Raw genomic sequence first — 15,548 nt, 5'->3', positions numbered from 1 at the left:
TTGTGGTAGGATTAAATAAGATAATATATGTCAACTGCTTGGCACGTAGTAGATGCTCAATGCACACCAGTCCCCTGTCCCAGTCTCTTTCCAACCCCAGACCCTTGCTATGGAAAGCCGTGTCCAGAAAGGACAGGGGTGCTGCTCCGGTTCCTTCCCCCAACCCTGATTTGGAGTCCCCCTCATCTAATCAAACTGTCTGGTTTCCCCCATCTTGGGGTGCCTCTCCTGTTCCTCGTGACTCTGCCCACCACCCCATAGACTGGAGCCTGGGGCTGCTTCGACGAGTTTAACCGCATCAACATCGAGGTGCTGTCAGTCGTGGCCCAGCAGATCCTGTCCATCCTGTCGGCCCTGGCTGCCAGCCTCACCCGCTTCTATTTTGAGGGCTTTGAAATAAACCTGGCGTGGTCCTGTGGGATCTTCATTACCATGAATCCTGGTGAGGGGCAGGGGGCAAATGGGGCTCCCCAGGGAGGACTGGGGGCTCAGGGCAAATGAAAGTGTGTCCTCCCTCTTCTGTTTCCAGGCCATTCTCTGACAAAGGGTGAGAGAAGGATAAACATACAACTTTCTGTGAGACAAGAAAGTCTTGCTGTTCTGCCTTAGGAATGATGAGGGGATTATAACAACAATTGTGCATATACGTAGCTCCAGGCCTCCTCCCACTGGGCTACTTCCCAGTGTCCTGGTCTATCAGTCATCCCTTCTGCAGAATGGGAGAATCACCCCAAAGTGTGGTGCATGGGGTTTCTCGTTACTGTTCCTTGGGTACAGCTCAGGGGGAAGGGTCTAGTGGAGAACAGGCACAGGTAAGGGCTTAGGTTCGGAAAGAACCAGAGAAACACCTGTGACTTCTATTAGGACCAGTGTGGAGTTTCACATAGAGCCTGAAGTGATGGGAAGTGGACCACTCTGTAATTTGAGTGGGAAACAGGGCCCCACAGAAATTAAGGAAAGGGTCAGAGATGGGAAAGAAGACCAAAGCAGAACAAGAAGAACCAGGACCAAGACGAGACAGGAAGCGATCTTGGAATTGGAGTGTGGGATTAGGGATGGAGCTAGGGTGGGGGATAGTGGGATCGATTAGGAAGCAGATCTCTGGGAGGCAAGTCAAGATGAGGGAATGTATGGATTCTGAACAAACGAAACTGTTTTTCAGGCTACGCTGGTCGCACAGAACTTCCTGATAATCTTAAATCCATGTTTCGTCCGATTGCCATGGTGGTGCCTGATTCTACGCTCATCGCAGAAATCATTCTCTTTGGGGAGGGCTTTGGAAACTGCAAGGTATTCCTGTAATCTCTTTCCTCCAGTTATGTTATTTCGCCTTCCATTATTATTCCCTGGACAGAGGCACTCCCTGAAGACGTCACCATCAGCTTATCGTACAAGGAACTTAGACTATGTCAGTAGGATGTGGAGACAGAGAAATTCAGAGGAGGGCGGTTTCCTGTCTGATGATGTCGCTAGTCAACTTGGTACTGGTCACAAGGTGGCCCCATTAGGATTGTCCATAAAACACCTGGCAGCGGCTGCAAGTCCCAGGACTTACCTTCTTGTATCCGTTACTGTCCCCAGGGGAAGCAGAGGGATTAGTGGGGCAATGGGTTGTTTCTGCCTCTGTTTTGGTTCCCCAGATTCTGGCCAAGAAGGTGTACACCCTTTACTCGCTGGCCGTGCAGCAACTCTCCAGACAGGACCATTATGACTTTGGCCTCCGTGCCCTCACCTCCCTTCTGCGCTACGCTGGCAAGAAGCGCCGCCTGCAGCCGGATCTGTCGGATGAGGAGGTGGATCAAGGACCCAGCCCTTGGACCTTAACCTCCACTGCCACTGGTCCCATGTGTCTTCATCAAAGTTTTTCCGATCCCTTCTTTCCCCAGATTGAGATTCCCACCCTTCTGCCTCATCCCCTGTGTTGCCTGGGTTTGACCTGCTGTATTGCTAAAGACCAACCCTGGTGCACTCAATATTCTTGACTCCTGCCCCTAACCCCTTTGGAGAAGAAGGGCCCAGGCTCCTCAAGCCTGAGCCTCTGTCTTTTTCCACCCAGGTTCTGCTGCTCTCAGTGAGAGATATGAATATTGCCAAGCTGACTTCAGTCGATGTGCCACTATTCAACGCCATCGTGCAAGATCTGTTCCCCAGCATCGAGCTTCCTGTCATTGACTATGGCAAGGTATTTGTTTCTTCAGGCTTCCCTTGAACTCATATCTGAGTGTGGCTCTAGGAACAGGAAACTTGGCTTCCAGACCCGGTTCTACCATTCTCTAGCTGTGATTTTGAGCAAGACAGTTAACCTCTCTTTGAGCTTCCTTATCTTTAAAATGATAGCGACCTATTCAAACATTCCACTTTCTGGCCACTACTCCCTCCCTCCCTGACTCAGCTGCTCAAATATTTCTACTCAGCAGTTCTTTGGCTTCGTTGAGACTTGTAATCCACTGGCCTTTCTACTTTCCTTATCCCATTAGCCCTCTTCTGCCTCTACTTCCCTCCTCGTTCAAGGAGTTCTGAGGAGAGACTGACTGCTGGAAGCTGTCTGATATGTGAGAGCAGTGGAATGGAAGGCAGGAAAGGAGTATTTTGGAAAGTATAGGAACTTCTTCTCTGGCAGTATAGGAGTTTAGATACCTCAAATGATTCTTCTTATTGAAACCACTAAACTGCTGGTTAAAAATATAAAAATGCATCTTTTAAAATGCATTGCCAAGCTGGCGAAAAAAAAAAAAAAGAACTTGGGGAGGGAAGTAAAAGCAGAAGTTCTTGGAGGTGAGTTCCAAAGCTGAAAATTTTTCTTGAATTGAAGGTACTGTGGGTAGGGGATAAAGCCTAGGGTCAGCCCAAGTTTGGGGGTATAACAGGCAACCTCTGCATAAACCTCAGCCTGCCAGGTAAAACACCCTGGGGAAGGGAGAAAATGAGAAACCCATCATTTACAGGGTACATACAGTAAAGAAAGTTGTCTTGACCTTTGATGATGGGAGCAGGGGTTTCCTAACCTCAAACCAGCCCTTATATAATTTATGGTGGTAATTTATTCTACAGTGTAATCAAAAGGAAGGAAGGAGGGAGGGAGGGAAAAGAAAAAGAAAATCTCAAGCTTAGAATTTAATTTTAAGTAGTTCCATACTGTTAGTGCCTGTTCCAGTTTGTTAAAGCTGCCATTATGCAAAATACCGAAATTGATTGGCTTTTATAAAGCAGATTTATTAGGTTACAAATTTACAGTTCTAAGGCCATAAAGGTGTCCAAACTAAGGCATCAACAGAGGATACCTTCACTGAAGAAAGCCCGATGGTATATGGAACACCTCTGTCAGCTGGGAAGGCACATGGCTGGCGTCTGCTGGTCCCTTGCTCCCAGGTTTTGGTTTCAAAATGGCTTTCTCCAAAATGTCTCTGGGCTCTGTCTCTCTTAGCTTCTCTCTCTCAGCTCCTGTGAATCCTTGCTTGGGCTTCTGTCATTCTTAGTTTTTCTCTCTCTCTCAGCTCCTGTGTGTCTTTGCTTGTTCTCTCAGGGCATTTCTCTCTAAGCATCTGGGGGTCCTCTCTTTGCTTCTCTTGGACAAACTCTGGGCTAGCATCTCCATACATCCTTCTGTCTGCATTTCCAAGTGTCCCCAAGCATCAGCATCTGTGTTGGCTCTTGAGCTCTCTTAAGTACTCCAGTGAACTAATCAAGACCCACCCTGAATGGATGGGGCCCACACCTTCATGGAAATAATTTAATCAAAGGTCTCACCCACAGTTGGATGAGTCACATTTCCATGGAAACACTCAACCAAAAGGTTCCACCCTAATCAAAAGACTAATAAGTCTGCCCCCCACAAGACTTCATTAAAGAACATGGTTTTTGTGGGGGGCCTGATAGATTCAAACCAGCACAGTGTCCCACCTACAGGTGATTGGCAGAAGCAAATGTAAATTATTTCTGGAGGAATGACGTTTCCACTTAAGCCTCAAAGAATTTCTGCTGATAAAAGTCCAAGGAAAATGAGCAGCTCATGGTAAAAAATCACAAAACACCCAAGGAAACAAGATATCATGAATGGAAGCCAGAAGAGCAACAGACAATGAAATCAGATCCACAAAGACTTTAGATTTTGAAACTAATAATAGGCACAAATTTTAAAAACACAAAAGGGAAGCTTGAAATTATGAGCCAGGAACAAGAGACTTCTAAACAAAGTAGATTTGTAAAAGAATCAATAGAATTTCTAGAAATGAAAAATATCATAACAAATTAAACACACACACAAAAGAGAAAGAGAGGACTTCCAGGTAAAGAATGTGGGTTAAAAACAATTTGTTCCCTTCTGAAAATCCACTATAAATGTTAAAAAAAGAGATTTATTTATAAGACATCCAAACCTAAAAGGACAGGGAGAGTGGGAGAGAAGTTAATAACAAAATTTTAGATGCCGGAAGCAAATGAGTAAGTTGTGACTGACTTACAAAATCTGAGAAAGTGGCAAGTAGGAAAAATTGAGAGGCAATCCTCAAAAAGCTAAGCATTTGTGGAATTAGATACTACTGAACATAAGGAGGAGGCTGGAGGAGTAAAGCAGGTGTAGCTAAAATAAGGGGGATTGGAGGCAACCTGTTTTGGAAGCAGTTAGCTCTCTGCTGGCTGACACTGTTTGACTGTGCCTCCCCGACTTCAGAAGACTAGAGAGTAAAACAGTGGATCTCTGGACTGTCCGGCACCGAGTATAGTGGAGGGCAGGGGTAAGCCCTATTAAAAATGAGAAGCAAGTGAATTGTTTACACATTGAATGCCAAGACCCTTTGCCTTCTTCCATCTCCCAACTGCTAGAATGTTGGTAGCCAGACAGGAAATTGGAAGAGTTGCCTCTGGGGAATCTCTCTAGCCCAAGAGGCATGATTGAGACATTGACAATGAAAATTTCCCAATGGAAGACACAGATGAATCATCTACAGGAACATTCATCACCTCTAAGTCACACCTACACACCCAGAGCATCCATTCAGCTTTTTAGTCCTCCACATTTATATAGCAGCAGAAAGCGAAAGTTCAACAGAAGGATAATAAGAAGGAATTAGAGAATATTTGAAACTGAATTAAACAGAAAATGGGACAAATGGAACTAGTGGCATGATGCTGAACACACACACAGACATGCCAATAAAACAAACTCACATAGTGGAAGGAAGTAGTGTTGGTGAGGCCTGTTAGTGGTGTTTGAGAGAACAAGTAAAGATCTTGCACCGATTTGAAATGATTTGGTTGTGTTTGGGACTGATCCATATGGGTCATCATAGTTCTTTAAGCATTACTTTTTTTTTTAATCATATTTTTTATTGTAGAATATAACATATATACATAGAAGTGATAACTTTCCAAGTGCAATTTAACAAGTAGTTAGCAAATTTCAAAGAATGTTATGGGTTACAGTTCCTCAGTTTCAGTTATTTCCTTATTGTGAAATATAACATATATGCAAAAAGGCATCCTTTGAAATTTGTCCTATAGCTACTTGTTAAATTGTAATTTGAAAGTTATCACTTTTTTGTATATATGTTATAGTTCACAATAAGGAAATAACTGAAACTATGGTGCTGTAACTCATAACTTTTTGGAAATTTTCTGTATAACTGCTTGTTAAATCATATTTTAAGCATTACTTTTAAACTTACAGAACAATTTGTTTACTCTCGGGCTTTCCTGCCAGAATGTGACCTCCGCGGTAGAAAGGACTCTTCTGGGCACAGGCTGTAGATTTAAATATTTGTTGACTAATAGAAAACACATGTAGAGCTACATGGCAGACAACATGCTTTATATTGTGCTTTTACATCTTGTTTAATATTATGACCCTACCAAGAAAGTATCATCATTACTCCCAACTAACAGGTGAAGAAACTGAGGCTCTGAGAAGTAACTTACTGAGTCACAGAGCTGGAGGCTGGGCCCCCGGCTGGCTCACTCTAGAATCCAATCTCTTCTTAACCCTGCAACTGACCAGCTTCCCAGTGAATAAACAGTTACCAGAGTACGCAGGGCGCTGGTGCCATTTTTTTTTTTCCCTAAACAGTTTGAACATTGCCCTCCCAGGCATGGGGGAGATTTTGAAAGTCCTTTGCAGGCCTCACCCGCTTTCTTCCACTGCCTCCACTTTCTCTTCCCTCAGCTGCTGGAGACCATCGAGCAGGAGACTCGAGAGATGGGCCTGCAGGCCACCCTGTTCACCCTCACCAAGGTCATCCAGCTGTACGAAACCAAGAACTCCCGCCACTCCACCATGATTGTGGGCTGCACCGGCAGCGGCAAGACTGCCTCGTGGCGCATTCTGCAGGCCTCCTTGTCCTCCCTGTGCCGCGCTGGAGACCCCAACTTCAACGTTGTTAGAGTACGGACATGGGACAGTGAAGTCAGTGACCGAGACCTGAGTAGCAGGAAGACAGCGGAGCTCAGGGGCAAGAATGCAGAGTCAGGGAGGAGGGTGCAGGCGAGGATGGAAGGGCCTGGGTCCTAGGGAAGCCGGGAGAGAGGAGATTAACAAGAGGCAGATACCTACAAAGAAGGTAGGAAATAAGGGGAGATCTTGGGATTTTTTTGTCTGCCAGCACCTCAAAAACCCTGACCCCTATCATTTTTAGGAGTTTCCTTTGAACCCCAAGGCATTGTCGCTAGGGGAGCTGTATGGAGAATATGACCTCAACACGAATGAATGGACAGATGGCGTCTTGTCCAGTGTCATGCGAACAGCATGTGCAGGTACCCCAAAGGCTCATGGGGTGAGGAGAGCAGCTGCCTGAATCTCCTAAGGGGGTGGGGAGTCTGGAGTTACAAAGCTCAAATTTGGGAGGAGAATGCTTGGTGCAAGAGAGCCTACACTTGCATTTCTGAGGAGCAGGGGTATGGAGGGAGGGCAAGATGAGAAGGGCCCTGGTTTCCTTCTCATCATCCACCTTCTGCTAAGACGAGAAACCAGATGAGAAGTGGATCCTTTTTGATGGCCCTGTGGACACACTGTGGATTGAGAGCATGAATTCTGTCATGGATGACAACAAAGTGTTGACCCTCATCAACGGAGAGCGCATCGCGATGCCTGAGCAGGTTCTGGGATGCGGCGGGCTACCCAGGGTGCTGCAGAAGTAGAAACTGGAGGGGGTGACCTGGAAGTTATGAGGAAGAGACCAGAACTCCCAGAGGGAGCTGAGGAGGAGGATGCCTGGATTCAGGGAAACCTGGGGCGGGGAAAAAATGCTTTGCCTGTGATGGATGTTGGGAAAAATTATATAGAAAAGTACAGTGTGCATCGGGAAGCACTGTGAGATGGAGACAGCCCTCCTCGGCCTCTTTTCCAACAACTTAGGTGACCTTCACCCAAGCACTGAGGGCTGTGAACTCACTGGCTCTTTTCCTTCCATTCAAACAATGCAAGAGAGAGAATATTTTCATAAGGATCACCTTGAATAAGCTCTAATTTCTTTCCAATAGCAAATCATCTGTAAACCTCAGGTCTTCATTCATCATGCCACACTTTGTACTTGATGGCATACAATCTGTGGGGCAGCAGAGTTCCGTGGAGTTTGGAGGAGGGGGTATGGAAGTGGGGGTTGGAGAGAAGGATGAGGTTCTGACAAAGCGTGTCCTTAGGTATCTCTCCTGTTCGAAGTGGAGAACCTGTCCGTGGCCTCTCCAGCCACTGTGTCTCGTTGTGGGATGGTCTACACCGACTACGTGGACCTGGGCTGGAAGCCCTATGTTCAGTCATGGCTAGATAAGAGACCAAAGGTATGGAGGGATCTGTGGAGAGGGAAAGGGATGAGAGTGGCCTCAGGGGCACAAGAAGGAATAAAGAGCCCTTCCTACTCAACGACAGGTTGAGGTCGAGCCCCTCCAGCGCATGTTTGAGAAGTTCATCCACAAGATGCTTGCCTTTAAGAAGGACAACTGCAGTGAGCTGGTGCCCCTTCCTGAGTACAGTGGCATCATCTCCCTCTGCAAGCTCTACTCGGCTCTGGCCACACCAGAGAATGGGGTAAGGGGAGGACAGAAGGAGCTCTGGGGTGGGGAGGAATGCAGGGAAAGGGTGTATGGGAGACATGTGGAGCACCAGGCTTGAAGGGGGGCAAGGACTCCAAGGGGAGGACTCAGTGACCATGCAGGGTGGCAGGAGCACCCGCACGCACTTGTGTGCATGTGTGCATGGGTGTGTGCATTTGTGTGCGTGCATGTGTGTGGTTTGAGCTGGATGGCCAGACCAAGGATTCTAAATTGGATATAGTACACAATGGGGTCTCACCATAATTTCCCACCTGTATTTTGGAAGCTGAGGATAGTAGATTTGGTTCGTATTTCACCATTCTTTCAAAAAATAAATATCAAGTTTTGGTAATGGACAGTGGTCTTGGCAGCATGATGTTGTGAATGTAATTAATATCACTGAATTGTACACATGAAAGTGATTAAGATGGGAAATGTCGTGTTTTGTGTATCTTATCACAATAAAACAATTAAAAAATTTGAGAGTACCTACAGAAAAAAACGTAAGTCTTGGTATATGTGAGGCTGTGGGATACAGTTTTTGCTGGAAGGAGCTCCCAGTCTAATCTGATGAAGAGTTTGGGAAAATTTCAGATTAATTCGTATTTAAAGCTTAAAGAGAAATTTTGTTCAGTTTGGTATTATTGACAAAGGATCAAGATACTCGATATTTTCTGTTGAGATGAAACTGTCACCTAGAAATGTTTCCTATTGACTTTAAACACATTGCCAGATGAATTCCTGTCTGGGTGAGGTGTTGCAAGCATGAGCTCTAAATATGCTATTTCTTCTTTTTTAAGTTGGTACATTTTAAATTTAATTTCTAATAATTTCAATTCAAGTAATAATTGAATCTAGTCTCTCAAAATTAGAATATTTCATATAACATATTGGTCTTTTTTTGATCAGCCCCTTCCCCCTACCCTGGTCTGCTCCCCCCATCCGCACAGGTGACTACTGGGCTACGTTTGCTTGTGTCATTCCAGACCCTTTTTTTTTATATACATGTTTGCATACAAGCCCTTAGGTATCCAGAGAAAACATGGTGTTTAAAGATGCATCATGCTCTATACCGCATTTGCAACATACTTTTTTAATCAACAATATGCTTTTGAGTTCTGTATTGCTACCTGTAGATTAATTTCATTGTGTTTTTTTTTAATCATCATTTTATTGAGATATATTCACATACCACGCAGTCATACAAAACAAATTGTACTTTCGATTGTTTACAGTACCATTACATAGTTGTACATTCATCACCTAAATCAATCCCTGACACCTTCATTAGCACACACACAAAAATAACAAGAATAATAATTAGAGTGAAAAAGAGCAATTGAAGTAAAAAAGAACACTGGGTACCTTTGTCTGTTTGTTTCCTTCCCCTACTTTTCTACACATCCATCCATAAACTAGACAAAGTGGAGTTTGGTCCTTATGGCTTTCCCAATCCCATTGTCACTCCTCATAAGCTACATTTTTATACAACTGTCTTCGAGATTCATGGGTTCTGGGTTGTAGTTTGATAGTTTCAGGTATCCACCACCAGCTACCCCAATTCTTTAGAACCTAAAAAGGGTTGTCTAAAGTGTGCGTAAGAGTGCCCACCAGAGTGATCTCTCAGCTCGTTTTGGAATCTCTCTGCCACTGAAGCTTATTTCATTTCCTTTCACATCCCCCTTTTGGTCAAGAAGATGTTCTCCGTCCCACGATGCCGGGTCTACATTCCTCCCCGGGAGTCATATTCCACGTTGCCAGGGAGATTCACTCCCCTGGGTGTCTGATCCCACGTAGCGGGGAGGGCAGTGATTTCACCTTTCAAGTTGGCTTAGCCAGAGAGAGAGGGCCACATCTGAGCAACAAAGAGGCATTCAGGAGGAGACTCTTAGGCACAAATATAGGGAGGCCTAGCCTCTCCTTTGCAGCAACCGTCTTCCCAAGGGTAAAACTTATGGTAGAGGGCTCAACTCATCAAACCACCAGTCCCCTATGTCTGTGGTCATGTTAGCAACCATGGAGGTGGGGTAGGCGAATACCCCTGCATTCTCCACAGGCTCCTCAAGGGGGCACTACATCTTTTTTTTTTTCCTTGTTTTTCTTTTTTTTTTTTTTAACTTTCCCTTCTTTTTTAAATCAACTGTATGAAAAAAAAAGTTAAAAAGAAAACAAACATACAATAAAAGAACATCTCAAAGAGACCATATCAAGGGGGTAAGAAAAAGACAACTAAACTAACTGCTTAACTTCCAACATGTTCCTACTTTACCCCAAGAAAGTTACATAATATAGCAACATTTCTGTGAACTTGTTCCTACTATATCCATCAGAAATTAACAGACCATAGTCATTTCTGGGCATCCCCAGAACGTTAAATAGCTTATCTGTTCTTCTTGGATTATTGTTCCCCCTTCCTTAATTGCTCTCTACTGCTAGTTCCCCTACATTCTACATTATAAACCATTTGTTTTACATTTTTCAAAGTTCACATTAGTGGTAGCATATAATATTTCTCTTTTTGTGCCTGGCTTATTTCGCTCAGCATTATGTCTTCAAGGTTCATCCATGTTGTCATATGTTTCACGAGATCGTTCCTTCTTACTGCCGCGTAGTATTCCATCGTGTGTATATACCACATTTTATTTATCCACTCATCTGTTGAAGGACATTTGGGTTGTTTCCATCTCTTGGCAATTGTGAATAATGCTGCTATGAACATTGGCGTGCAGATATCTGTCCGTGTCACTGCTTTCCGATCTTCCGGGTATATACCGAGAAGTGCAATCGCTGGATCGAATGGTAGCTCTATATCTAGTTTTCTAAGGAACTGCCAGACTGACTTCCAGAGTGGCTGAACCATTATACAGTCCCACCAACAATGAATAAGAATTCCAATTTCTCCACATCCCCTCCAGCATTTGTAGTTTCCTGTTTGTTTAATGGCAGCCATTCTAACCGGTGTTAGATGGTATCTCATTGTGGTCTTAATTTGCTTCTCTCTAATAGCTAGTGAAGCTGAACATTTTTTCATGTGTTTCTTGGCCATTTGTATTTCCTCTTCAGAGAACTGTCTTTTCATATCTTTTGCCCATTTTATAATTGGGCTGTCTGTACTATTGTCATTGAGTTGTAGGATTTCTTTGTATAAGCAAGATATCAGTCTTTTGTCAGATACATGGTTTCCAAAAATTTTTTCCCATTGAGTTGGCTGCCTCTTTACCTTTTTGAGAAATTCCTTTGAGGTGCAGAAACTTCTAAGCTTGAGGGGTTCCCATTTATCTATTTTCTCTTTTGTTGCTTGTGCTTTGGGTGTAAAGTCTAGGAAGTGGCCGCCTAATACAAGGTCTTGAAGATGTTTTCCTACATTATCTTCTAGGAGTTTTATGGTACTTTCTTTTATATTGAGATCTTTGGTCCATTTTGAGTTAATTTTTGTGTAGGGGGTGAGGTAGGGGTCCTCTTTCATTCTTTTGGATATGGATATCCAACTCTCCCAGCCCCATTTGTTGAAAAGACCATTATGGCTCAGTTCGGTGACTTTGGGGGCCTTATCAAAGATCAGTCGGCCATAGATCTGAGGGTCTATCTCTGAATTCTCAATTCGATTCCATTGATCTATATGTCTATCTTTGTGCCAGTACCATGCTGTTTTGGCAACTGTGGCTTTATAATAAGCTTCAAAGTCAGGGAGTGTAAGTCCTCCCACTTCGTTTTTCTTTTTTAGAGTGTCTTTAGCAATTCGAGGCATCTTCCCTTTCCAAATAAATTTGATAACTAGCTTTTCCAAGTCTGCAAAGTAGGTTGTTGGAATTTTGATTGGGATTGCATTGAATCTGTAGATGAGTTTGGGTAGAATTGACATCTTAATGACATTTAGCCTTCCTATCCATGAACATGGAATATTTTTCCATCTTTTAAGGTCCCCTTCTATTTCTTTTAGTAGAGTTATGTAGTTTTCTTTGTATAGGTCTTTTACATCTTTGGTTAAGTTGATTCCTAGGTACTTGATTTTTTTAGTTGCTATTGAAAATGGTCTCTTTTTCTTGAGTGTCTCTTCAGTTTGTTCATTTCTAGCATATAGAAACATTACTGACTTATGTGCATTAATCTTGTATCCTGCTACTTTGCTAAATTTGTTTATTAGCTCTAGTAGCTGTATCGTTGATTTCTCAGGGTTTTCTAGATATAAGATAATATCATCTGCAAACAATGACAGTTTTACTTCTTCTTTTCCAATTTGGATGCCTTTTATTTCTTTGTCTTGCCGGATTGCCCTGGCTAGCACTTCCAGCACAATGTTGAATAACAGTGGTGACAGCGGGCATCCTTGTCTTGTTCCTGATCTTAGAGGGAAGGCTTTCAGTCTCTCACCATTGAGTACTATGCTGGCTGTGGGTTTTTCATATATGCTCTTTATCATGTTGAGGAAGTTTCCTTCAATTCCTACCTTTTGAAGTGTTTTTATCAAAAAGGGATGTTGGATTTTGTCAAATGCTTTTTCAGCATCTATTGAGATGATCAATTGATTTTTCCCTTTTGACTTGTTGATGTGTTGTAATACATTGATTGTTTTTCTTATGTTGAACCATCCTTGCATGCCTGGAATGAACCCCACTTGGTCATGGTGTATGATTTTTTTAATGTGTCTTTGGATTCGATTTGCAAGTATTTTGTTGAGGATTTTTGCATCTATATTCATTAGGGAGATTGGCCGGTAGTTTTCCTTTTTTGTAGCATCTTTGCCTGGTTTTGGTATTAGATTGATGTTAGCTTCATAAAATGAGTTAGGTAGTGTTCCATTTTTTTCAATGTTTTGAAAGAGTTTGAGTAAGATTGGTGTCAGTTCTTTCTGGAAAGTTTGCTAGAATTCCCCTGTGAAGCCATCTGGCCCTGGGCATTTATTTGTGGGAAGATTTTTGATGACTGATTGGATCTCTTTGCTTGTGATGGGTTGGTTGAGGTCTTCTATTTCTTCTCTGGTCAGTCTAGGTTGTTCATATGTTTCCAGGAAATTGTCCATTTCTTCTACATTATCCAGTTTGTTGCCATACAGTTGTTCATAATATCCTTTTATAATTTTTTTAATTTCTTCAGGATCTGCAGTTATGTCACCTTTTTCATTCATTATTTTGTTTATATGGGTCTTCTCTCTTTTTGATTTTGTCAGTCTAGCTAGGGGCTTGTCAATCTTGTTGATCTTCTCAAAGAACCAACTTTTGGTGATATTTATCCTCTCTATTGTTTTTTTGTTCTCTATGTCATTTATTTCTGCTTTAATCCTTGTTATTTCTTTTCTTCTACTTGGTTTAGGATTGGTTTGCTGTTCATTTTCTAGCTTCTTCAGTTGATCCATTAGTTCTTTGATTTTGGCTCTTTCTTCCTTTTTAATATATGCGTTTAGTGCTATAAATTTTCCCCTTAGCACTGCTTTTGCTGCATCCCATAGGTTTTGGTATGTTGTGTTCTCATTTTCATTCGTCTCTATATATTTAGCAATTTCTCTTGCTATTTCTTCTTCAACCCACTGATTGTTTAGGAGTGTGTTGTTTAACCTCCAGGTATTTGTGAATTTTCTAAGTCTCTGATGGTTATTGACTTCTAATTGTATTCCATTGTGGTCAGAGAATGTGCTTTGAATAATTTCAATCTTTTTAAATTTATTGAGGCTTGTTTTATGTCCCAGCATATGATCTATTCTGGAGAAAGTTCCGTGAGCACTAGAAAAGTATGTGTATCCTGGTGATTTGGGATGTAATGTCCTGTATATGTCTGTTAAATCTAATTCATTTATCAGATTGTTTAGGTTTTCAATTTCCTTATTGGTCTTCTGTCTGGTTGATCTATCTATAGGAGAGAGTGATGTGTTGAAGTCTCCCACAATTATTGTGGAAACATCAATTGCTTCCTTTAGTTTTTCCAGTGTTTCTCTCATGTATTTTGTGGCACCTTGATTGGGTGCATAGACATTTACGATTGTTATTTCTTCTTGCTGAATTGCCCCTTTTATTAGTATGTAGTGGCCTACTTTGTCTCTCAAAACATCCCTGCATTTGAAGTCTATTTTATCTGAGATTAATATTGCTACACCTGCTTTCTTTTGGCTGTAGCTTGCATGAAATATTTTTTTCCATCCTTTCACTTTCAGTTTCTTTGTGTCCCTGTGTCTAAGATGAGTCTCTTGTATGCAACATATTGATGGTTCATTTTTTTTGATCCATTCTGTGAATCTATATCTTTTAATTGGGGAGTTTAATCCATTTACATTCAACGTTAAAACCGTGAAGGCATTTCTTGAATCGGCCATCTTATCCTTTGGTTTATGTTTGCCATATTTTTCCCTCTCTCTATTAATATCCTTTATTGTACCCATACCGAATCTCTTTAGTACTGAACCTTTCTCCAAGTCTCTCTGTCCTGTCTTTGTTTCTCTGTCTGTAGGGCTCCCTTTAGTATCTCCAGTAGGGCAGGTCTCTTGTTAGCAAATTCTCTCAGCATTTGTTTGTCTGTGAAAAATTTAAGCTCTCCCTCAAATTTGAAGGAGAGCTTTGCTGGATAAAGTATTCTTGGCTGGAAATTTTTCTCACTCAGAATTTTAAATATATCGTGCCACTGCCTTCTCGCCTCCATGGTGGCTGCTGAGTAGTCACTACTTAGTCTTATGCTGTTTCCTTTGTATGTGGTGAATTGCTTTTCTCTTGCTGCTTTCAGAACTTGCTCCTTCTCTTCTGTGTTTGACAGTGTGATCAGTATATGTCTCGGAGTGGGTTTATTTGGATTTATTCTATTTGGAGTTCGCTGAGCATTTATGATTTGTTTATTTATGTTGTTTTGAAGATTTGGGAAGTTTTCCCCAACAATTTCTTTGAATACTCTTCCTAGACCTTTACCCTTTTCTTCCCCTTCTGGGACACCAATGAGTCTTATATTTGGACGTTTCATATTATCTATCATATCCCTGAGGTCCATTTCGATTTTTTCAATTTTTTCCCCATTCTTTCTTTTATGCTTTCATTTTCCATTCTGTCATCTTCCAGGTCACTGATTCGTTGTTCAACTTCCTCTAGTCTTGTACTATGAGTGTCCAGAATCTTTTTAATTTGGTCAACAGTTTCTTTAATTTCCATAAGATCATCCATTTTTTTATTTAGTCTTGCAATGTCTTCTTTATGCTCTTCTAGAGTCTTCTTGATTTCCTTCATATCCCGTACTATGGTCTCATTGTTCATCTTTAGTTCTTTGAGTAGCTGCTCTAGGTGCTGTGTCTCTTCTGGTCTTTTGATTTGGGTGCTTGGGCTTGGGTTATCCATATCGTCTGGTTTTTTCATATGCTTTATAATTTTCTGTTGTTTTTGGCCTCGTGGCATTTGCTGAACTTGATAGGGTTCTTTTAGGGTTTGTAGACCTATTGAAGTCCTTATCTCTAATTTATCAGATCTACAGCTTCGTGGAGTACACTTTCTCTAACTAACCAGCAGGTGGCGTCCACAAGCCACCTGTTCTCCACAAGCCAGTTCTCCCCTGCTTAGCCT

At 42.2% G+C, this 15,548-nt stretch overlaps 1 protein-coding gene across 4 annotated transcripts in view; it reads left to right on the top strand.

Annotated features, from left to right (window-relative positions):
• Nucleotides 1-15,548, top strand: part of DNAH2 (dynein axonemal heavy chain 2) — a 120,429-nt gene that overhangs the window by 60,314 nt on the left and 44,567 nt on the right. For all 4 annotated transcript variants that reach the window (XM_037807997.1, XM_037807999.1, XM_037807998.1 and 1 more), the window contains exons 38-46: nt 262-442; nt 1,163-1,290; nt 1,641-1,793; nt 2,057-2,182; nt 6,158-6,376; nt 6,627-6,744; nt 6,950-7,086; nt 7,630-7,767; nt 7,856-8,014. In XM_037807997.1, the coding sequence (XP_037663925.1) occupies nt 262-442; nt 1,163-1,290; nt 1,641-1,793; nt 2,057-2,182; nt 6,158-6,376; nt 6,627-6,744; nt 6,950-7,086; nt 7,630-7,767; nt 7,856-8,014 (1,359 nt within the window). The remainder of the gene's footprint in view (nt 1-261; nt 443-1,162; nt 1,291-1,640; nt 1,794-2,056; nt 2,183-6,157; nt 6,377-6,626; nt 6,745-6,949; nt 7,087-7,629; nt 7,768-7,855; nt 8,015-15,548) is intronic.

Source organism: Choloepus didactylus, chromosome 18, assembly GCF_015220235.1.
Source record: "Choloepus didactylus isolate mChoDid1 chromosome 18, mChoDid1.pri, whole genome shotgun sequence".
Taxonomy (NCBI): domain Eukaryota; kingdom Metazoa; phylum Chordata; class Mammalia; order Pilosa; family Megalonychidae; genus Choloepus; species Choloepus didactylus.
The sequence above is the reverse complement of the archived record's forward strand: the minus strand, read 5'-3'. Positions and strand labels throughout refer to the sequence as shown.